Source organism: Pygocentrus nattereri, chromosome 15 (assembly GCF_015220715.1).
Source record: "Pygocentrus nattereri isolate fPygNat1 chromosome 15, fPygNat1.pri, whole genome shotgun sequence".
NCBI classification, from domain to species: Eukaryota; Metazoa; Chordata; class Actinopteri; order Characiformes; family Serrasalmidae; genus Pygocentrus; species Pygocentrus nattereri.
The window spans coordinates 20,559,927-20,582,658 of NC_051225.1; the positions used below are offsets into that span (position 1 = coordinate 20,559,927).

Consider the following 22,732-nt stretch of genomic DNA (forward strand, 5'->3'; position numbering starts at 1 on the left):
TATGAATGAAATATTTAGAAAATTGATTTTTGACATTTGTGAATTGATTCAGAATCGTTCACTTCTGCATCGCGATGCATATAAGAATCGATTTTTTACTACACTCCTAACAGCTACTGTATATGATTTCTATAAGGAGAGTTTCATTTCACTAGAATGAGAAATTTGTGATGCAATCCAAGTTCAGACTAAACAACAAGATTCCAATACATCGTATATACATACCTATGTATATGCACCAAGGAATATATATCTATATACTACAAGAAGCCTACACAAATGCTAAAGGAAAACAGATGTAAAAGAGGAAGGAAGAGGCATTTTAGATGTGCAGGTGCATCTGTACACAGGTGAAATAAGAGACTGAACAGAACAATGTTCTAACCAACATATGCATTATTTAAGCACATGCTGTTGTCTCTACTTGACCCATATCATCTTCTGGGTAAAATCTGTTCTGATGTATACAGTTCAGTTCACATACCTCTCTTTTAAGTTCAAACAGTTTTACCTTATGGGCCTATTTATGCAACCTAAACAAGTTCAATATGCTTTTCTGGAATCCTATGAGGTCCATTCTTTAGCTGGATTGATTGGGGTTTTGTACACAGTACATTTACATGTACAGCATTTAGCAGACACTCTTATCCAGAGCGACTTAAAAGAAGTAGAACAGCAAAACAACTTTTAAAACTGGGAGTTCCACTGACTCAACATACTTCAATACAACTCAGTCATGTCTTGTAGTGGATGTAAGTAAATGGTGCCATGTCTAGGAGAGTCGTGACTGCCAGAATTAATAAGAACGCTAATATGTTTTCAGACTGAAATCTGGAAGGAGCAACTGTATAGCACAATCACCATATAATACATCATAGATGACTATATGGGACTATGCACCCTGAATTTCAGTACTTTTCTATTGCATAACTTACAATATGTGCAGTCAACTTGATAGTATCCACAATGGAAAATGGTTCTACCCACTATCAAGTATTGGACCCCTGATGATGACATCCTGTATTAATAAAAATAATGTGTGGCCACGCCTTATTAATAAGTGGGAACGAGATCCTAATGCGTGGCCATGACTTAGTAAGGCATGGGAATGAGATTATTAAGTCATGGCTATAAGCGTGGAAATGAGATCACGTTTTACTAAGTCGTGGCCACGCATTATTTTTATTTATACAGGATGTCACCAGCGGGGTTCAGTAATCAAGCAGTCTTGTTTTTAAGTCTATATAGCAAATCAGGCTTTAGGATCAATCTACAGTCCTAAAAACACCATAATCTTTTATCATTTATCTTAATGGTGATTTTATGTAAATGGGTCATCACTGTTAGTAATGGTCACTGATATGAGTAATAATTGCAAAGAACCCCAGTCATTTTAACCCCTAAAAGGTTCCACATTGTATTAAACTGAACTTTCTTTGCTTTTTTTTTAATAAGAGTTTGGTGTAGTACATAAACTACGCAAGTTTCAAAACATACAGTTCACTTCCCTGTCCGTGCTCACTAAGCTGCACAAACAGAAAGGGGAACTCCACCAGTTTTTTCAAAATGTATACATAATTAAATTGTTAAGATATAAACAAAGTCATTCAGAGTAGTTTGGTGTGAAATGCTCTGTTCTAGAGAAACTTACAGAATTGTTCTCAGTGGTGGTGATAGGAACCAAAAAGATAGTCCATCAAAAGGCTTCTATCACCACCACTGTAAAGAAATCTTAGTCTGTAACTTTCTCTACAACAAATCATTTTATAAACCATTTTGTTTACATCAATTTTACAAAATTTTGCAAATTTGGATGAGTTTCCTCTTTAAGATTAACCACTGAATAATGGAGTATAAGGGGTTAATAACATGCATACAGGGCCTAAAAAAGAGAACCTCCGGTGCTTGATGTCTTGATGATGTTCATGCAAACAAAAATGAGCACAAGTGATCTAAAGTTTTACCACTAACAAACAACTGCTTACAATTACTGAACATACTGACCTGAACAGATGCGTCAGATTATGTTTAATATTTTCATCTCATATCATTACTTATTATTTTGCAACATCTTACTCAGCCTTGATTGTTACTTATTTTACAATTAGTAATAGTAATGAATGAATGTCAGTCTAACCTACAGGGAAGTTAGCTTGAACAAGTGGCAAAACTGTCCATAAAGTTTAAACAAAGTGGGTTGCTAGACTTTTCACTTCTTTCTTAGTTTTTAATGGCAGCATATGTGGGGGCTGAATCATAGCAGCAATGTGAGCTGCACACTCAGCAGTGGCCTAGAAAACCTATGATGTGAATTTGCCTCCTGTCTGTTTGCACATCGAAGCAGTTAAAACCGCAACCCTTTCGGATGTTTGTAAATCAGTGAGAAATCTCTAAAAGGGCTTTCCAACTATTTTCCCAAATTTCTATATAATTAAATGGTGAAGATGTAAACAAAGTAATTTAGAATGACAAAGTGAATTGTTCAATTGAAGAGAAGCTCAGCAAGTCAGAGTAGTTCACATTGTGATTACATGAAATATAATGCGTGATGTCTGAGACATTGTTTTATGATAGTTTTGAGAAGTTTTTGCCTTAAAAAATCCTTGATCCACTTGGCCTGGGCTGTTTAAATCTCTAGCCAATTTGAATTGAGCGTTGAGACAACAAGCAATATCTCTGTGCCTGTTTGAATCACACTACTTAATTAATTTATTAATAATGTCCACTCAGTATGTAGCTTTAGAAGCTGATCTAAAGACCTGTCCAGAGTTTAAACCAGTGCCACCACAGTGAGGTGAAACTGCCTGGACTATAAATGCTTACATCAGGGTTCCCACTACCACAGAGTGGTGGTTCCCCTGTAAGTGCCAATGAAAAATGGGTCAGCTACTGAGACAGCACTGATGGAACTACAGTGGATATAGGTCCCAGCATTTCACATAAAAAATCATTTCTGACAGCTTAAATTCTATACTTATGAAAGAGAAATTACACAGATTAAGATGTGAGCAAAATCACAACAAAAAGTTTGATGCAAAATGCAACATTTTAAGAAACTCGCCATATCAGAATTGTTCACAGTGGTTTGGATAGTAAATAAAATGGCTAGATCTGCATCGTAGTCCCCTGGTTCCTTTCACCAATATTGTAAAGAAATCTGTTTCAGCTGGTAAGTTTGTCTACAGTGAACCATTTCACCTTAAACCACTCAGTGACTGAATTATGGAGAATTTTAACCTTTAATATTGTAAACCTGTCAGATTACAGATTACTATAAATGATTCCTTAAGTACTGCGCAACTAATATGCACGTTATGTTGTTAAGAGTGTGAGGAAATGAAGCATGGACCCACACACAGGGCCTTAGAGTTTAAGTGGTTAATAGTGAGTTGAATACTGTAGCTTCTATACTGATAAGGGTAGATTAAAGAAACCTAATGATGTGCCAGTATTAGCCTTGTTCACATAAGGAAACAAGTGCAGTTTCACACCATGCTGTGAGTTCACTTCATTAACCATGGCTAATGCTGCTTATCCTTCTGTGTACGGTCAAAATAGAAAGGAACTTAAACGCGATGTGCCCTAAATCTGATCATTCTGCTCCATTGAGATGTTGTTGCCATGGCTGTCTAAGTCAGATAATGAGCAAATTCCCAGACTCAAAGTGATTTACATGAGCAAAATATGGCACAAGGCGATATGGCCTGCATCCTGAATTCATGAGCACTTTGAACATCATCCAAGGACACACAAAGCTCTCTGATCCTCTTTATATAAAGGCAGAAGTTCTTAGAGTGCGCACGTCTGATTCCTTTAAAGGTCACAATACAACCTGAACTGTATAAGCAGACTGTAGTTCTATTACATATTGGGGTGGATAAAAAACATGTATGGTCTGTACTGTTCTTTTGTTTTTATTGGTAATTTTGTGAGGTTCACAAAAACAAACCACATTTACCGCTTTAAAAAATAATACACATTATGCATTTGATATTTACATCTCAGTACATTACAATGTTTTTTTTTCTCTTTTGCACAGCAAAGATAGAACATTGATGTTTATGAGAACATTTAAAAGGAAACAATAGTATGTACAAAAATCATGAACAGAGCAACTTAATTACAGCAAAGTGCAAAAATAAAGAACAGAAAATGGTATATCTTTAAAGTAGCTAGCATTGTCAGGGCAGTCGAGGTGAGTGTTCCTCAAACTACATAATTGGATTTACACCATTCAGAGCCATTTTTTAAGAAAGAAAGAAAGAGAGAGAGAGAGGGAGAGAGAGAGAAAGAAAAAAGAAAAGAAAAAAAAAACCACACATTTCCTTTAGGGAAATTAATTGGGTAAACAAGTTCAAATGTAAAATGTACACAGCCAAGTCCCCAGTGCTGAATGAACGCTTACAGTGTTGGTCCTAACAGTGCTGCAGTATTTCAGTGTTGGATTAACTCTCACGGTGTACATACATGCTGTAGTCAACACTGTAAGAGTTAATTTAGCATTGTAGGTGTTCATATGAAACAGCAGTTTATTCAACACAGGGGATTTCGCTGTGTAGCTGAGGAGAGCACCTTTTTGCTCCGTGCTCCTCGTTTTCGTTGGGAAGGAGCATGCTCTGAGCTCAGCCTGAGGCCTTCCGTCTGTCCTGCGGTTTTCTCTCCAGTCCACAATCATGGCCATAAAGCTGTTTAACCCCAGTCTTCTTTCAAGTCATACGGATAAGGTGGCACAAACCCCTCCTCCCAAGCAGAGAAATTCTATCCAAAACCAAACAGTGGGTCACTGTAAACCAGACAAGAAATCTCACTGGGAAGTAAACAAAGGGGTTTTCTGGCTAGTTTGGACCTCAGCCCACCTCCTGCATGTGTCCGTCTTGCTCCACGTGCGGCGGATTCCCTGTCTCTGGGCTGCTCTCGATGGACGACTCGCTGCCCGTGCTTTCGCCTGACAATAGCCGGGTCACCCTCAGGTCAGCACGCAAAGTCTGCACGTCATTCCCGATGGCCATTTCGCCCAGGTCACTGATGATCTGGGCCAGCTCAGCCTGTCCGGCGCCGGTCAAGACCTCATCGCCCTGGAAACGGGCGGAGGCCTTCTCCTCGGCCTCTTCTCCCAGAGAGTCCTCGGTGATGGAGCCCAGCTTGGGTGCGCTGCGGCTGCGCTCTACGGGTGGCCTGTAGCAGCACTGGCCGTTGAGCAGCTTGCGCAGTGGCACCAGTGGCACGGTGCGTTCACCGACCAGCTGCTGCTGCTGGTGCCGGGCATCATCACGCCTCTTGAGCCGCTTGAACTCAGCCAGCGCCGCCGCCGACGTCTGGTACAGCAGCAGCGCCATGGCCTTGGCCTTCTCCGGCTTGGACACCAGCACGGCATGGCAGCGCAGCATGACGGCCTTGTGCTTCAGCTCGTGACGATAGATCCAGGCAAATATCTTGGGCAGGCGTGGATCGGCCACACAGTAGGTGACCCGGTGCAACAGGTATAGGTGGCCCGGACGGCGTGCCCGCTCATCCGCGTGCACCATGCGGATGCCCTGTGAGCTGACGGTCAGTTTCATCTTAGTGCCACTCTTGCCCATATCACTCTTGGCCCAGATCTTGCTCACAGCCACATCCGTGCAGCCATCTCCTTTGGACTGGATGGTAGTAGCGTTGCCCAGATACAGCACCGTGTACGTGGGGTCCTCACCAGTGATCTTCACCTTCCTCCTCTTGGACTTGAACATGCTGCCCACTCGGTGCAGGGCACTCTCTGGGCACGACCTGGCAAAAGAGGTGAGCGCCGAGTAGTTCAAACTCACGGCATAGCCCTTCTGTTTCGACTGCTTGTCGTCCTCGATCAGATCAAACTTGTTCTTCTTCCAAGGCAACATTATATTCGCGCTGCACGCCGAGCAAAGAACTGTGCGCTCAGAAGAACAGTCCTACTGTGCCTAAACTCTTTCTACAGACACTATATACACATATAAGCCTAGTCCACTACATTCTTGAAGTCTCTGACCACTTCATTACTGTAGCAGCGAAGATACTTATCAACTGTTCGCACCAGCGCTCGCGGCATCGTAACGACCCTGAAACTGACAGAAGCGCAGCGACAACTCGCGCTTATGTACTGGACTGAACCACCTTCCGTTCTCGGAGGGGTGAACGGTGAGCGTGGGACGCACCAAAAACACGGCTCTCAGCTTACCTGCGAAATTCACACGAGTTGTTTACCTTTGTTGAAGAATTTCTTTTATTTTTTTTATTAAACATACGTGATCGTACACATTTCTTGTTATCAATCATTCGACAAAGTCTATAATTCCCCTATCGTAGTTCGCTGTTCTGATTCAATGTAACTTGGGATCGCATGGACAGCTGTCACAGCGAGCCGTTTACAACAGCTCAATTTACAGTTACAAGAAGTTTACAAAACGTTTTTGTTTAAAAGTATTACATTTCCTGTCTTGTATGTGGTCCTGATGATAATCATAACTCCCTAAACATATATATTTTCCTCTTGATTTTATGTTTAAAGGTGTACATGTTGTCTATGTCTGAGATAATAATAATAATAATAATAATAATAACAATAATAATAATAATAATAATTTGAAAAGAAAAGCTAAAAAACGCTGCCAGGCGCAACTGTAGGCATGTAAAATACAAAAAGACGATCTATGCTGCCATCTACTGGGTGGCTTCAGGTATCTTCACTCTCGTGTAAAGTGAGCTATTAGCCATGCTCATACAAACCAATGACTGCATATTACACACATGCATTCTTTAATACATCACGTAAAAAGGTGTATTTATCGGTCTCAGGTGGTAAAACGTCTGCCCTGGATAAAGACAGGAAATGTCGTACTATCAGTCATTTTACCGAATTACAAATGAAAAGAGGTGCGCTGAAAAATACGGCTTTAAATTCTGTTGATTCTATATTCATATATAAGGATGTGCATTCAAGTTAATATTTTAAAATCATCGCAAAATGTGTGGGTGATAGAGCAAAACTAACCGAATACTGGAACTCAACATCTACTGCAATGCACTGTCACGACGAATATCGAACTGATCGAATAATTATTTTTTTCTTACGTTATTATAAGTGACAGCTGGGATAGGCTCCAGCACCCCCCCCCCCCCCCCGACCCAGAAGGAGAGGCTTAGAAGAGGAGTGAATTATAAACCATGACAAAAAATTTCATTTCACCACCCATGTTGGAGTAGAGTTTATACAACCTATATGATGTATGCGTGTTTATTAGCGATACAAATCTTAATGTATACAATGTTGAATAAATAGAACAATTTTGACGAGTCTAGATTAACATTTTTCTGACCTCTAGGTCTACATACAGTATGTTACAGTACCAACACAGAGCTTAACGTGGGCAGTCTGGGAGCATCGGGGTAGGAACCATTCTATTGGAGTATAAGTTGTTACGACATAATTTACTGTGGCACATTGGACTGGCCCATAAGCGTGTTTGTATTTCGCTGTTTCAGGTTGTCTCCCCATTTTTTCGTTTAGACCAAGCACAGCAGACCCCGCCAACACAAAACGGCTTCTTACAAGCACATAGAGCTGTACGCTGATACTAATCTAAAACTAGTTCACTGTCCGGAACTATGGTCAATATTGGAGCGGGCCACGACACGTGACGTCATTCTCCACCTTCATGTCCAGCAGAAGAAGCGTGAGTCGAGCTGAAAGTCTGATTATCTCCACACAGCGAGGCTGAAACCCGCTTCAGCATTTCGGCATGGGCAAGAAGAAGGCCACAGGCCTCGGGAGAGCCCTGATTAAAGAGAGACTGGGCGCAGGCCGGACCAGCAGGAGAAACGATACATGGGTACGAGGGCTCGCCATGTGCGGCTGTGTGCTAACTAACCTGCTAAGTTAGTCGTGGGATTTAATTTAGTTTAATTTAGAACTGCGCGGTAACTCACCGCTGACCAACTTCTCTAACCTAGTTTTTAAAAGTTTAGCTACTATTGCCGCAGATTTATGTTGGTTGTCACGGTATTGACAACAGCACCTTTGTGGCTGCTGTATTTTACTTTACTTGGAAACACGGTGTTCTGACTAGCTAGTCTACAATGTTTGTAGACTAGATGTAGATGTTAGTCAAACTGACTAAATGTCCTAACGTAAAGCATATTTGTAGGAATCGCTCCACATTAAACTGTAGGTGTGATATTTTGATAACCTAAATTACCCTGCCAAAAATCATACCAGCATTTAAATAGTTAAATCTACAGGTAGGATGTATTGACAGCCAAAATTTCCTTATAGGAAAACGATACAAGCATTAGATTTAAGATTAAGTGACCCTTATTAGTCCCAAAACAGGGAAATTTCACCTCCGCACTTAACGCATCCATGAAGTGAAACACCACATACACACTAATGAATTCACACACACGCTAGGGAGCAGTGGGGACACTTGCCCGGAGCGGTGGGCAGCCCTATCCGCAGCGCCCTGCGAGCAGTTGGGGCTTAGGTGTCTTGCTCGAGGACACCTCAGTTATGTACTGTCAGCTCTGGAGATCGAACCAGTGACCTTCCGGTCACAGGGCAGGTTCCCTAACTTCCTAATGATTGATATTTTGGTAGCCTACATCATCTTATCAGGGAATAATATTAAGCTGAGTCTGTATTGAAACAGTTTTGTTTTAAACACTTACTAGGCAGCCCATGATTTTAGGGTAAAAAGAGGGAATTCGTGATGACCTGTTGTCAGTCGACGATGCTCTTATCAGAAATCTTTCCTTTTTCACCATTACTGTTGGATATTTTGTGTTGGGAGTGATATTAAGCCATCGTCAATAACGTGTAGCCAAAGTGATTGAGCTGACTCCTCTCCCTCTTTCTGAATGAGCACAGGAAGCAAAACCTGGTCATCCACTGAAATTACCATTGAATAATATGGATAAAATCCCATTACCACAGGATCCCGTCATCACGTTATTCTCCAAAATTAGGATCATACCACAGCAGCATTAAATTAAAGTAGCATATATAAGAAAATTAATAAGTTAACATGAATAAAGTTAATTAAAACAAAAAAACCTAACCCTATAATTACAGCTTTAAAAAGTAGTGATGGTGAATAGTAGTGAAGCTTTTTTTTTTTAATTTTATAGGAAAGGGGTTTGTTACTCAAAGATTTCAAAACCTATGCACATTAATAACAGCTGGTGGTTAGAAGCATGAACAGTAGCTATAAATGTATTCTATGCTGGTCTGATAAAATTCCAAAACTTTATCTTTTAAATCTCCAGGCAAACTCAAGCTTATTTAGTTATTTTCGTTTGTCCTTGGTAGATAAGGAAGATCGATCTTTATGGAGGGACTTGTGCATCTGCCTATGGGAAGAAGCTGTATTTTAATTGTAGTTTTTGCTCTGATAAGAATGAATCTCATACCTTAAATCAGATGTCTTAGGGAACAAGAGCTTAGTGTTGCTTTGAAGCCATGGAAAGTTCAGGCATCAGAGGCAGTTCACTTCTTTTAAATCAGTTTCCAAAACAGTCACATTGTTGTGTGCCGATCAAAGCTTCAGATGTCATTGATCATGTGTTTTTGGCAACTAACCCAAGTATCAATACAGTGCTTCAAAATAAAGTGTATTGAGTAGAGTATGTTTTTTAACACATGCTCTGTTGCTTCAGTATCAATGGTAGCATCACTACTGAGAAACAAAATTGCAGTATCTGGGTATAGTTTACTGGTTGGACCATGCTAGGATGAAGGGGACTGTTTGCTTTCCTGAAGGGATTTTATCAAAGAATGTACTTGTAATGTATTTACACCTAAAAATTAAGAATTTAAGTTACTTCTGTTGTGTATTGATGGCAATATCACTACATACATCCCGTTTAGGTTCATGCATCCTTGGTCCAGTATTATTCAATGACATTAATTATTACCATTTGCTGACAGTATAAATAGTAGACTCCATGCTGTTACTATAACAGAAGAGTTCTGTTTTACATATGATGTATTGTTATTTACACCTTTGTTACCAGCAAGTGTGTATTATACATTGTAACATATTTTACATTAAGATACATTTTTTCCACTAGCTTCATACTAGTGAACTGAATGATGGATATGACTGGGGACGCCTGAATCTTCAGTCTGTCACAGAGCAGAGCTCTTTGGATGATTTCTTGGCCACAGCTGAACTTGCAGGAACTGAATTTATTGCAGGTAGATCATATATATTGTTTACACATTTAAAACCCAACTAAATAGGTTATTTTGCTTGATAAACAACAGACTCATTGTTGCTGTGTGCTAAAATGTTATAGAGAAGCTGAACATCAAGTTTGTACCAGCTGAAGCCAGGACTGGTCTACTAACAGCTGAGGAGTACAAAAGAATCAAGAAACTACATGAAGACAATAGGCAGTTTCTTCGTATACCAAGAAGGTAGGCTTGATTTTGAGCAGTACTGTTGCATGTACGTTAGGCCTGGGCGATATGGCAGTGTACTTGGATATCGTTGATGATGGACAAGTATCCCAATGCCGATGTGTAAAGGGCGACAATGGCCGTTTTGGTAAAAGAACTGATAGTTGGTTCCTGATAGTTTTGTAATGTATTTGGGCTTTTTTGATGGGTTGATATCACCATGTAAAGGTTTCTGATTGTTTAACAGGTAAACATGGGCTAATTCTCCAGGAGGGAACCTTATTAGCATGCAAGTCTCCGTGAATCTGCTGCAGAAGAAACTTATGAATGCATGTGTTTGCAGTAATGTTTATTATAGTCGGATGAAGGTGTTCTCAAAAGATATTAGGCTACTTAGTAAATGCCATTGAAACAGTTCATTTCCAAAAAACATATAAACTGAAAAAAGAATAGAAAGTAGGTCAAAACTGCCACGGACCGTGTGTAATTATTTTGGGATAAGGGCAGTATAATCAGTAACTGCAATATTTTTAAAATAGAAAATATGGTACCGGTTATTCTTAGATATTGCCCATTGTATATTAATTAGTATTACCTTTGCCCTGACATTTAGAAATATTGGAACATTATGTCAGTATAAACTTCTGCTGTTCTGGTTCAGTTTTAGAGTGTGTTTACATTTGTGGTTTGTTTACCTCTGTTTCAAGCAAAGCCGAAAAAGACACATTATTGCATTTTGCTTAGTGTTTTGCTTAGTGTTCACACCGACATAGTTGACATCAAACCAAAAGTCATACAAATAGTCACATCTTGTTGGGCGGATTATATGATGTATATTTGGTAGCAATAATGTCCAGCTAACTTTTTGAACTATCTATTCTGCAATTACCCATTCAAAGCTCATTAAAGAATACCAAAACAGCGTCAGTGGAAAATGAGTCATTCTGTCTTCGGTGGGGGTCTTGGTCCACTAATTTTGTGTGCACTGGGTTTTAAATGGCAGCATCCTTACATTCTTTACTCACAAATCACACTTACAGAGCAGCCAGCAGAGTTTGTTTTAATCAAGTGTGAAGTCCCCATAGAGTCTCTTTTGATTGCGTGTTTTTGCTTTTTTTGTTAGACCACATTGGGATGAGAATACAAGCCCTGAGGTCCTCCAGCAAGCTGAAAGAGACTGCTTCTTGACATGGAGACGAGAGCTGGCAAGGTAAGTGAATAACTTTTCTTTCAGCTCTATCACTTTTTGTATTTCTCTTAAATCGGTTCTACAAGTTGTACAAGATGTATTTATTTGTTGTTTCTGCTTTCCAACATTAGGCTGGAAGAAGAACAGAAATTGATTCTTACCCCTTTTGAGAGGAACCTGGATTTTTGGAGACAGCTCTGGAGAGTCATTGAGAGAAGGTACTTTAGCCAAATGATTGACTTATGTTGCATTTGGAAGAATAGATAAGTCTTATTCTTAATGTCATTATTAAGTTATGTCCTTCCACATATTAAGTTGTTGGTTTTTTTTTTTAACCGTTTTTATTTATTCAACTAAGGTTAGAGAACAGTCTCAACAATAAGACAGCACATCATTTAGAAGTGTGAGGGGGGGAAAAACACCTCTTACATATGTATGTATTGGCCATCTCTCATTGTGCGTTGACTGTTCTCTTGTCACAAAATTAACAGGCATTTTTTCAGGGATATCTAGACATGGGTTGTAAACACTAATACTCAGTTGACTTTAATCATGCTCAATCACAGCACATGGTGCATGGTGACCACCACTGTATTAGATGAATAAATATTTGTAGTTATTGGAAAAAATTGAGGAAAGCATTCCAAATTTCATCAATCAAATGTTCCAAAATGATAGCTGGTTTTTTTTTGTCTTCTAGTGATGTTGTGGTCCAGATTGTTGATGCAAGAAACCCTTTGCTGTTCCGCTGTCCAGATCTAGTAAGTAACTAAAACTTCTATTTATAGTAGTTTATTCCATGTGATCAATGTTTCTTTCAACTCGCTCCATTGATTTCCAGGAGAAATATGTAAAAGAAGTGTCCAGTCACAAGGTGAACATGCTGCTTTTGAACAAAGCGGATCTGCTTACCCGAGAGCAACGACGAGCCTGGGCCAGGTACTTTCAAAATGAAGGCATCAGAGCAGTGTTCTGGTCCGCCCTGGCTGAGGCAAAGAGGCTGGATTGTGAAGAGAGGGTGAGAGCGCCATGAGCTTTTGTGATCCGTCAGTGCCAATTTAGATAGTACAAGTTGAATTGTGAATCATGAAGCCAGTATGCTCTGATTAACTCCTGCTTGATTTGAAGGGAGAAGATGTGGGTGAAAATGAGGAGCTAAGTGATACAGAACATAACGAGGCCACAGAGATCTCCTCCGTCGGCCATAGTAGAACTGAAACCTCGCCAGAGGAGAGTGAAGATGATGGTAAGCATGCTGGTGAGGATGATGAAGAGGCGAGTACAGAACAGATATTTGAGGACTGTACTTCAGAAGCAGACTGGCAAACATGCTCAGAGGCATCGGGAGATGAAGGGGAGGAAGAGCAGTGTAAAGGTTCTTCAGATTGCTCTTCTTTTTATAACTCAAGCCGTCTGCTGCGCAAAGATCAACTGTTGGACATGTTTAAATCTGTACATTCTGGACCCAGATGCAAGGAGGGACAACTTACAGTAGGACTGGTGAGCTTGAATTCTAAGTATTTATACACAAGTATTGCTTTTGCTTGGCAACCTGAAATGATTCAATTTATCTCTGTTTAAGGTGGGTTATCCTAATGTTGGTAAAAGCTCCACCATCAACACCATTTTCAGGAATAAGAAAGTCTCTGTGTCAGCTACACCAGGACATACAAAGCACTTTCAGGTATGTTTTTCACAAAATCAAATTGAAAAGTAGAGCTTCAGTGAGGCCTGAAATACAGCCTGAGAATATGTGACACACCTGACCTACAACATAGCAAGTTTTGAATTTGGATCCAGCTGTAGCATGATGTATTCTGTCCAAATTCAGCCATCACTAACTGAAGATTGAATAAACACTCCAGTTTGTCAGTGTGCCTGTTAAGTTACCATGTAGAATCAATGACTTTTATCATCAGTTCATCAAAATATTAGCCTAATAATCAGTAGCCTAGTGATCAGCTGCCCAGAAATCAAAAAGTAGTCCAGGCTGAAAGCCTCCTTATAACTTCATGAATGTGAGGGGCTATTTGGCTGAATAGACATATATACAGTAGTCTTATGCAAAGGTTGGTGTACCCCTTGTGAAAATGAAAGATGAGTACATTTTCCAGGAGCACATTTATGTGCACATTAATGTACAATTACGTTTATTTGCTTAATTTAGTGTAAGGCAATTAGAATGGAGGTCATTCACATACATAGACTGGGCACTTTATTAAGTACTCTTCCTTACATCTGCAATCATTGTCTATTTTATTGGGTCCACTTATCATATCGGTGCAATTACAGACTGTAGTCCATCTGGTTCTCTGCATACTTTGATAGCCCCCTTTCACCCTGTTCTTCAATGCTCAGGACCCGCAGGACCATTGCTGAATAGAATGGGTGGTGGATCATTCTCAGCACTGCAGTAACACTGTGGTGGTGGTGGTGTGTTAGTGTGTGTTGTGCTGGTACAAATGGATCAGATACAGCAGTGTTGCCAGAGTTTTTCACCTACCACTCAAACAGTACCTCCTCTGCTCGAAGAACAGGATAAAAGTGGGCTAAAAATATGCACAGAAACAGACTGTAGTAATTTTAAAGCTAAAGAGTGCACCTGTATGGTAAGTCAAGTTGGTAAATTGGACAGTGTAGGTACAAGTTCGGTCTACTTAGTGAAGTGGCTGGGTGGTGTACATCACATATATTAAAGATACAGTAACAAAAACAGTATGTTTAGTTCTAATTGATTAAAGGAGGTTGGAAAGTGGTCAGCTGGAGACTTTTTGGTACATTATCCCACGCAAACATTCTACACAACAAGTGGAATTCAGAGGAACGTTTAATTGCAAGAATAATGTAGGATATGGACCCTTTAAAAAAAAAATGTATCCAACCTGTTAAGATTAGATGGGTCCCATTGAGTTCAGGTTTTAAGCTCTATTGCAAAGCTGGTTGTATCAGGTAAATACTTGTTTGTTAAACATTTGTGTGTATGTGTTGCAGACTCTGTTTGTTGAACCTGGACTGTGCCTTTGTGACTGCCCTGGCCTGGTCATGCCTTCCTTTGTTTCCACCAAAGCTGAGATGATCTGCAGTGGGATTCTCCCCATCGACCAGATGCGAGACCATGTCCCAGCTATTTCTCTCATATCCTTTCAATACCTGACTCTCTACCTGCAATCACCCAAAGATCATTACTAGAATGTTTGAAAACATATATAAGAAATATAAGTACAGTCTACTTGTTTATGTAACATTCTTAAAGCAATGCCAAAGTAAAACCCTTAACACAAGAACGCGTGTCAGACAATTCCGCGAGCTGTGCTGGAGGGAACTTATGGCATCAACATTATTAGACCAAGAGAAGATGAGGACCCTGACCGCACACCCACCTCTGAGGAGCTGCTAACAGCTTATGGATGTAGGTTTCCAGTTGTTATATTATGAAGCTGACCATAATGTCATGACTTAAGTAGACTATGATTTAAATTGGAAATGTGGTTTATGGTCTCTTCAGATATGAGGGGCTTTATGACTGCACACGGCCAGCCAGACCAGTCTAGATCTGCCCGCTATGTTCTGAAAGATTACGTCAGTGTAAGTATTTATTTTGCTGCCACTTTCAACTATGTGATTGTGAACATGAAACACCTGAAGTTTGAAATGTAGCAACTGCATGAAATAAATAAATAAACATGGTTTTTGAACTTATTCTTGCACCTCAACAGGGAAAGCTGCTCTATTGTCACCCTCCCCCTCACATCAACGCTAAAGATTTCCAGCCTCAGCACTTGAAGTTTGCGATGCAAGACATTAAGGGTGATTCTGGCACTCATGCTGTCAAGCCTTCCAAAGTCAAACGGATTGAGAACTCTGTTGATAAAAACTTCTTTCATCAGGTGAGGCAGCGTTGTTGTTATCTTTTCTTCTTGAGTTTGATTTGTTGACTCACTAATATTTTCCTACTTTCTTGAGCATTTGGGGCACTTTCAGATCATAAGCTTCAAAAGTGTCTAAGCATTAGATCATTTGCTGACCACAAGGCTGGGTGCACATTGCTGCGTGTAAGATGTGTTACATTATCAGCACTCACACACACTCCAGATCAGCACAATTTTGAAAACCATACATCTGACACAGTGTGTTTGTGTGGAGTTTTCCAAAGTATAAAATGTTAACATGTTTTATCTCTGTTTAAAGCCAAACAGGCTCTGGCTGTGAATTTTGTGTTGAGAATACGAAGACCCTGCTTAAGAAAGTGGTCAAATGTCATGCATCTTATGCAACAATTTTGCCCAGTCTAAATCTCTGGACTGGCTCTGTCGTCTCTTGTCTCACAGAGAATGTAGGTCCAGCGTCTGATGTTCTCTGAAGTGCTCAACATCTCTTCGGGTTTAGTGTTTCTAAATTTCTCACTAGAAACAGAATGAGGGCAGTTTAGTTCAATTCACGGTCACAGTTGATATTATTGTTTGTCTACAATATATCCTTTTTAGTGATTTTATTTTTTGGGGGCTCCTCCCATTTCATTTGTCATCAAGTGCACTCTGCTACAAATGCTAAAAAAATAACTACATAAGAGAAGTCTGCTTAAGCCAGCATCCAAAGCGGCTGTTCTGGAAGTTTACAGAAAAGCCTGCTCTGCGGCCTAGATGAATAGCAGAATTAGACAGCTCTACAGCCCTATGGACTTGGTGTGTGCATGCACACATTGCGTGCGCTTGTCTGCAAGTCCGTAGGTTTAGATTGGGCATTCGTGTCATTGGCTGCACTTTGAAATGGTCAGTGGCAAACTAGGTCAGAGTTAAATCTGACGGAACTTGAAGCTCAGCAGCAGAGCAAAATGGCAAATCCGAGTGGTGTGATGCTCAAAGGTACTGCAACGTCAAGGTGAAGCAGCACCACACTCTCCTTGTGCGAATAATGGCAGTACAAATCTGTCATTTCAAAGTGCCCTTTCATTACTTCTTCCTAATTTTTCACACAACTCTCAATACTTAAAGTGCTGTTTTATCTCTCTCAGGAGAACGTGCGAGCACTAACCAAAGGAGTCCAGATGGTCATGGGCTACAGGCCTGGCACCGGCCCTGTGGGGCAGGGAAAAGTTGACTCAGAACAGCAAGTTGGAAAGCCCTGGAAAAAGCACGGCAATAGGAACAAGAAGGAGAAAGTAAGAAGACTCAATAAGCACCTGGATGCCTGAGTGCCTCCCTGTCCAGCATAAATTTGGGACTTCAGTAAAGGAGACACTTACATGGATCATATTTGAGCCTGTCACAGATCATGGGGAATACATTTTACTTCCTCTTCAAATGCAAAGCTCAATTTTTTATATATATATATATATATATATATATATATATATATATATATATATATATATATATATATATATATATATATATATATATATAAAATGATCATTGCTGCTGATCATTCCACCATGAAAACAATTTCTAAAGTTGCATTTGTTTGAGAATGCAATGTGATTTATATATTAAAAATGTCAGTATGTTTGGACTAAAAGCAGGTTGGTTGCACATAAAGCCATTATGCCAGCTTACTAATACATAAAGCCTCTATTGATATGCCTAAAGTGCTTGTTATTTTATTTCGTATTTGTGCTGTATATCTCAAATATATCTTTTTACTCGTTCAAAAATGTAGTGTCCTGTTTAGACAGGACCTTTTCCACATTTTCTTTTTGATCATTTTTTTTTAAGTGTAAAGCTGAGGAAATGTTTCTTTACTGCGTGTTGTAATAATATAAGAACGCAATGTGGAAGTTAATGGTTTAGAAATTCACACCATGAGCTGGAAGTTTTGTAGGTTCTGCACTGTGTCACAGTGCAATGTACAGCATCCTTGAAATAGACACAACTTGCCATATGTTTATCCCTTACTGCTTCTAAAGCCAATAAAAGAGGCAGCGTGATGTGGTACCAAGACTTCAAAACCAGACCCACCTCAAACCACTCTAAATGGCTTCATTGACATAATTAAATTATGAAATAAATTAATTGTTGGGATTTGCCATTAATGGGTCAGTTTCCCAAATAGAGGTTTAGCCTAATCATGGATTACACAGCATTCTGAATGGAGATTCTCTTTTGTAAAGAAACTGTATAACAGATGGGCTTAATCCCTGTCTAGGAAACAAATTTAATATCGTCTGATGCTTTAAAAAAGTGAAAGAAATGTTGCAGATAAGGAACGTGTAGGATAGGAACTACTTATTGTTCCACCCTCACCCTCCACTTATGATATACAGGCATAGACAGCCATATGGAATGGAGAGAAAGCTTTATAAAAAAAAAACCACAAGATTATATGCAAGTTCATGGATTCACAAATGCCTTTGGAGGACCTCCAGGCTCTGATGATAATGCAAAAAAGAAAAAAAATTCTCAATGCACAACAGACTATATAGTTATGTCCTGCTTATTTTTCATCATATTTTAGAGCGCATGTGTGGGTGTGTGGTTATGTGTACATGACTTATTACATATTCAATGTACTTTTATATTAGTAGCGTATTGCTCCCAGTCTTGGAGCCATCTCAGGCCTTGTGTTCTCATGCCCCCCAAAGACCCTGGCAGTCAGAGGTAAGTGTTGATCCCTGATCATATGGCATTACATCATTCCACTAGACAGTTGGTTTATGTGGCAGTTTTTATGCAAATGCAAAAGCTTTCTAGCATATTTATGATGTCTGTATTTAATGATCTCTCCAAACTCTTAGTGAAAAAGATGAGCTATTACAATAGCAAAACCATTTTTGGTGGAACACATGCTCTATAAAGAATCTAATACAACAGATTCTCCATCAAGGAAGAGAACCAATTGATCATGTAAAACATTTTATGTATTCAAATAGTCCGAGTTGACACCATTATCTCTGTCTTCACCAATGAACCCTTTATTTCATGTAGAAATATAAAAAATTTCCCCTTCATGCGCACAAAGACCCCAAGTCACAGTGATTACAGAGCCCTAAAGTGACATGATTTAATTTAAAAAGATTAATACAGACCTACTTAATGTGTGGGCTCAATATAGCAATTCATGCCTTAATATAGTAAATTGTCTCTATATAGAAAACTGTGCCGTTAATATAGTCATTTCTGGCCATAATATTTACTGGCCTCCATATAGTGAATTCTGGCCTTAATACGGTCATTTGTGGCCTCGCTAGTAACTCGTGGTCTTAATATAGTAAACTGTGGCCTCAATAAAGTATTTAGTGGCCAAGCCTTGTTAAAAAATAACCACCGTCACTTTAGGGGCTCTGTTCAAAACAATAAAAAAGTAGGTGCCAATATTTTAGCCGGTTGTGTTGGAAATAGCCTATTTCATACTTACGCGTAGTGCTTGTGCCCAGAAGTATTTAGGAGTATGCAGGACCAACATATTTCCCCATTAAGCCAAAGATCCCCGGATGACCTACTGCTCCGGCAAATTTTCCAGTAGGGCCAGAGTGAGATCCTGCATCCCAGACTGCAACACGGCCGTTTCAGGAGCGCGTAGCCACTAATGCAACCGCCTGGATATTTGAATGGTCTTGGTTTCAGCCTTATAATGGATTTATAACAGGTCAATGAAAGACATGTGCTGCTGCACTCAGCGCACTGCGGAAGCCACACCCGCTTTCTTTCTTTGCTGTTCTTGAGGCGGCTTTGCTTACTTATCCTCTTCAGCTATAACGTTAACGCACTTGTTAAGGACACTACAGTCATGGACTGTCAGCCGAGGGGAACGAACCGGCAACCTTCCGCTCACAGGTTCCCTAACCTCGGGCCCACGACTGCTCCTCAAAGCGGAGGTAATCCGCTTTTACTTTATATATGTCGGTCTGAAGAACGTGCAAAACTTCACTTTCATTTTGATCAACAACACAATAAATCATTGGTTAATAGAACAGAAACACCCCGTATGTTCTGCTAAAGTACACTGACTCGTAAATAGACCACTGTAGTTATGCGTCATCCTCGTTATGCCCATATTAGGAACTCCGAGTCTAAGCCCCATTTCTCTGTGGCCAGAATGAACAGTTTTAGAAAAGTCGCCTCTATCGCACCCTGTGTTAAATACAAATCTCCAGAACCAGTTTTGTCTTGTGTACATTTTTCTCACGAATACAACGGTATCCTCTGAATTACGAGGTCATAAAGAGCTATAATAATAATGCTACATGCGAGCTAACGCTATCACACATCAATTTGATGTCACTAAGCTAATGGAAACTAAGGCAGGTTGTAGCAGAGCTCCGACAAAATGTGCTATCTTATAGAAAAGCTCTTCTGTAGTGCATATTTACAGGTATACTCGTAAATAAAACCTCCAGGTGGGATATTTTGATAAACTAAAAATCCTTATCAAAAATACTTCACAGTTATGTCAAAAGAAAAAAAGTGGGGTGCCTTTTAAGGCAGTCCACCTGCCAGAAAATGCACCCCCTCCTTAATCTTGCTACATTACAATTACATCTATGAAACTTATACAAGATGTATTACTGAAAATGTTTCATAGTTGTATCAACAGAAACAAAGTTATAGGGGGTGCCTTTTAAGGCAGACCATCCAAAATCTGGCTACATTATTATTATGTCTGTGATACACAGTGTTTCATAGTCGTATGAACAAACCTGCTGGGAAATGCACAGCTTCTCAAATCTGGTTACATTATTATTACATCCAGGATGCTTATACAGGTCATGCATATTGGTATGTTGAAGGAATGTAGATTATCTCCCATAGTCTAATTTGAATGTTTTGTGTGAATGTGTGTGACACCTGTATATGTTTCATAGATGTAATAATAATGTATCCATGGATGGATGGATGGATGGATGGATAATAATGTAGCCAGACTTCAGAGGGGGGATTTCCTGGCAGGTGGACTGCCTTAAAAGGCACCCCCAATAGCTTTCTTTCTGTTGACACAACTATATGTTTTGAATCGCACATAATTGTGACCAACGCCTGATACCTATGCAGGTATCATAGATGCAGAATTGCATCTGCTGTGTTGTAGAATAAGTAAGCAGTGGTGTATGTGGGCTACACTATACTTTTGTAATACTATTTACAAGTCACTGTACTTTAGAAGAACATCTGGGGTATTTCTGTTCTGTAAAATAGTGATTTATTGTGCTGATCAAAATAAAAGTGATGTTTTGTAAGTTCTTCGAATCTATATATGTAAAGTGAAAGCGTATTACCTCCGCTTTCGGGCAAAAGACTGCATGCGCGCTCCCATAAGGGGGTTGCAGAGGTGACTAATTTTGGGCTTGTGGAGTCACACAGCTTATGCAGTCACACTGGCTGATATTGCCAAGTATGAGTGTAATGCAAACAGAGGAAAACAGGTGTGTCTGTAAACCACACAGGTTTACCACAAAGACCGTGGCAGAATCTAGACCATTTCAACTGGGGGGCCAGTCTAGGGCCAGTGGTTATGTTAGAGGGGCCGATTTCTTTCTAGCGTATGGTGCTTTGCAGGCATTAAGAAACAAATGTATGCATTCAATATCATTCAACATTTTATTTATACAGTTTGTTACAGTTTCACAATTTTGCATAATCTGAATTCTATATTTCTCATGTTTCATACAAACACTAACATATCAACTTTCAATATCTTTTCTATGATTTAAAATGCTATTAATTTTTTTACAGTTTCATATTAAATTTCTTTTACATCTGCTGTCTTCTATGGTTTGTGTGTTTTCTTGCCAACAGTATTCTTACAGGTTATTTTCCATCCATCCATCCATCCATTTTCTAAGCCGCTTCTCCGTCAGGGTCGCAGGGGGTGCTGGAGCCTATCCCAGTGGTCATCGGGCGGAAGGCAGGATACTTATACTAACAGATTAACAAAAATCACCCTTTAAAGCTTTTGCTATGCTTTACAATGTTTCTCACTCTTTTTCTGTTTCATGTTCAATTGGCTGCCCTGAAACTCCTCCTGCTGTCTCCCAACAGAGTCCTTGGATATATTCTCAACATTGGCTGCACTGGTGTATCATCTCTACATTTGCTGATATCTGGAGTAAAAAATAAATAAAATCAAAACAAAAACAAATATATTTGGGAAAAACCTGTTTGAGTAACACCACTGAGATTTAATGTAACGCCATAATAACTTCTAACCAACCACAAACCTGCACACATTTACAGATGACCAACAGATAAACTGACTTACACAGAGCTTTGTGACATCACAACCCTGATTGTGCTGTGCTTGTGGACACAAATGGCTCTTTTCTCTGGGCCTCACACTCAGCCTCACTCTCGTCATGTTCATCTGTCTCTCCCTGCTCTACTGTGTCTTCGCCCTCTGAGCCAATTTATCCAGCTGACCATTCTCCTTGCTCTACTGTGCCTTCGCCCTCTGAGCCAGTATCTCCAGCTGACCATTCTCCCTGCTCTACTGTGTCTTCGCCCTCTGAGCCACTTTCTCCAGCTGACCATTCTCCCTGCTCTACTGTGTCTTCGCCCTCTGAGCCAATTTATCCAGCTGACCATTCTCCCTGCTCTGTCTTCACCCTCTGAGCCAGTTTCTCCAGCTGACCATTCTCCCTGCTCTACTGTGTCTTCGCCCTCTGAGCCAATTTATCCAGCTGACCATTCTCCCTGCTCTGTCTTCACCCTCTGAGCCAGTTTCTCCAGCTGACCATTCTCCTTGCTCTACTGTCTTTGCCCTCTGAGCCAGTTTCTCCAGCTGACCATTCTCCTTGCTCTACTGTCTTTGCCCTCTGAGCCAGTTTCTCCAGCTGACCATTCTCCCTGCTCTATTGTGTCTTCACCCTCTGAGCCAATTTCTCCAGCTGACCATTCTCCCTGGTCATTATGTGCAGTCTCCATGGCTCTTCCCTCACCTGAATCCTCTGGCTCTGACTGATTTTTTTTTTTCTTGGAAGAAGTGCAAAATATAATTTTGCTTCATCAATTTGAAAATAACTACAGAGCAAAAAACAAGTGTCAAACCACCACTACGGAGGGATTGCTCTGTTAGCTTAGCCTTAGTTTCCTAGCTATATAACCTAGCTACGCTAGCTAAACGTTAAACACACAGCTTCGTATATAAATTACTTAATATGCAACTTCTTCTTCTTCTTTCGGCTGCTCCCTTTAGGGGTCGCCACA

General features: G+C 40.0%; 2 protein-coding genes across 2 annotated transcripts; one reads left to right on the plus strand and one right to left on the minus strand.

Moving 5' to 3' along the window:
- Positions 1-3,900: 3,900 nt before the first annotated feature.
- On the minus strand, positions 3,901-6,065 carry fam43a (family with sequence similarity 43 member A). The gene has a single exon (XM_017699316.2). It carries the CDS (start codon positions 5,871-5,873, stop codon positions 4,848-4,850), a length of 1,026 nt encoding a protein of 341 aa, XP_017554805.1. The 5' UTR covers positions 5,874-6,065; the 3' UTR covers positions 3,901-4,847.
- A 1,379-nt stretch (positions 6,066-7,444) lies between these two features.
- Positions 7,445-16,894, plus strand: lsg1 (large 60S subunit nuclear export GTPase 1). The gene is made up of 14 exons (XM_017699317.1): positions 7,445-7,841; positions 10,078-10,204; positions 10,306-10,426; positions 11,532-11,618; positions 11,729-11,815; positions 12,298-12,358; positions 12,439-12,615; positions 12,726-13,097; positions 13,180-13,281; positions 14,589-14,732; positions 14,883-15,006; positions 15,103-15,182; positions 15,314-15,484; positions 16,609-16,894. The coding sequence occupies exons 1-14, from the start codon at positions 7,752-7,754 to the stop codon at positions 16,786-16,788; spliced, it is 1,923 nt and encodes a 640-aa protein (XP_017554806.1). The 5' UTR covers positions 7,445-7,751; the 3' UTR covers positions 16,789-16,894.
- Positions 16,895-22,732: the final 5,838 nt, after the last annotated feature.

What these genes read in the sequence shown, in the direction of transcription:
- fam43a (XM_017699316.2), bottom strand. Translation starts at nt 5,873, where the DNA reads ATGTTGCCTTGGAAGAAGAACAAGTTTGATCTGATCGAGGACGACAAG.
- lsg1 (XM_017699317.1), top strand. Translation starts at nt 7,752, where the DNA reads ATGGGCAAGAAGAAGGCCACAGGCCTCGGGAGAGCCCTGATTAAAGAG. An exon ending in GCAGGAGAAACGATACATGG is followed by an intron (nt 7,842 to 10,077) that starts GTACGAGGGCTC and finishes TTTTTCCACTAG; the next exon opens with CTTCATACTAGTGAACTGAA. An exon ending in TGGAGAGTCATTGAGAGAAG is followed by an intron (nt 11,816 to 12,297) that starts GTACTTTAGCCA and finishes TTTGTCTTCTAG; the next exon opens with TGATGTTGTGGTCCAGATTG.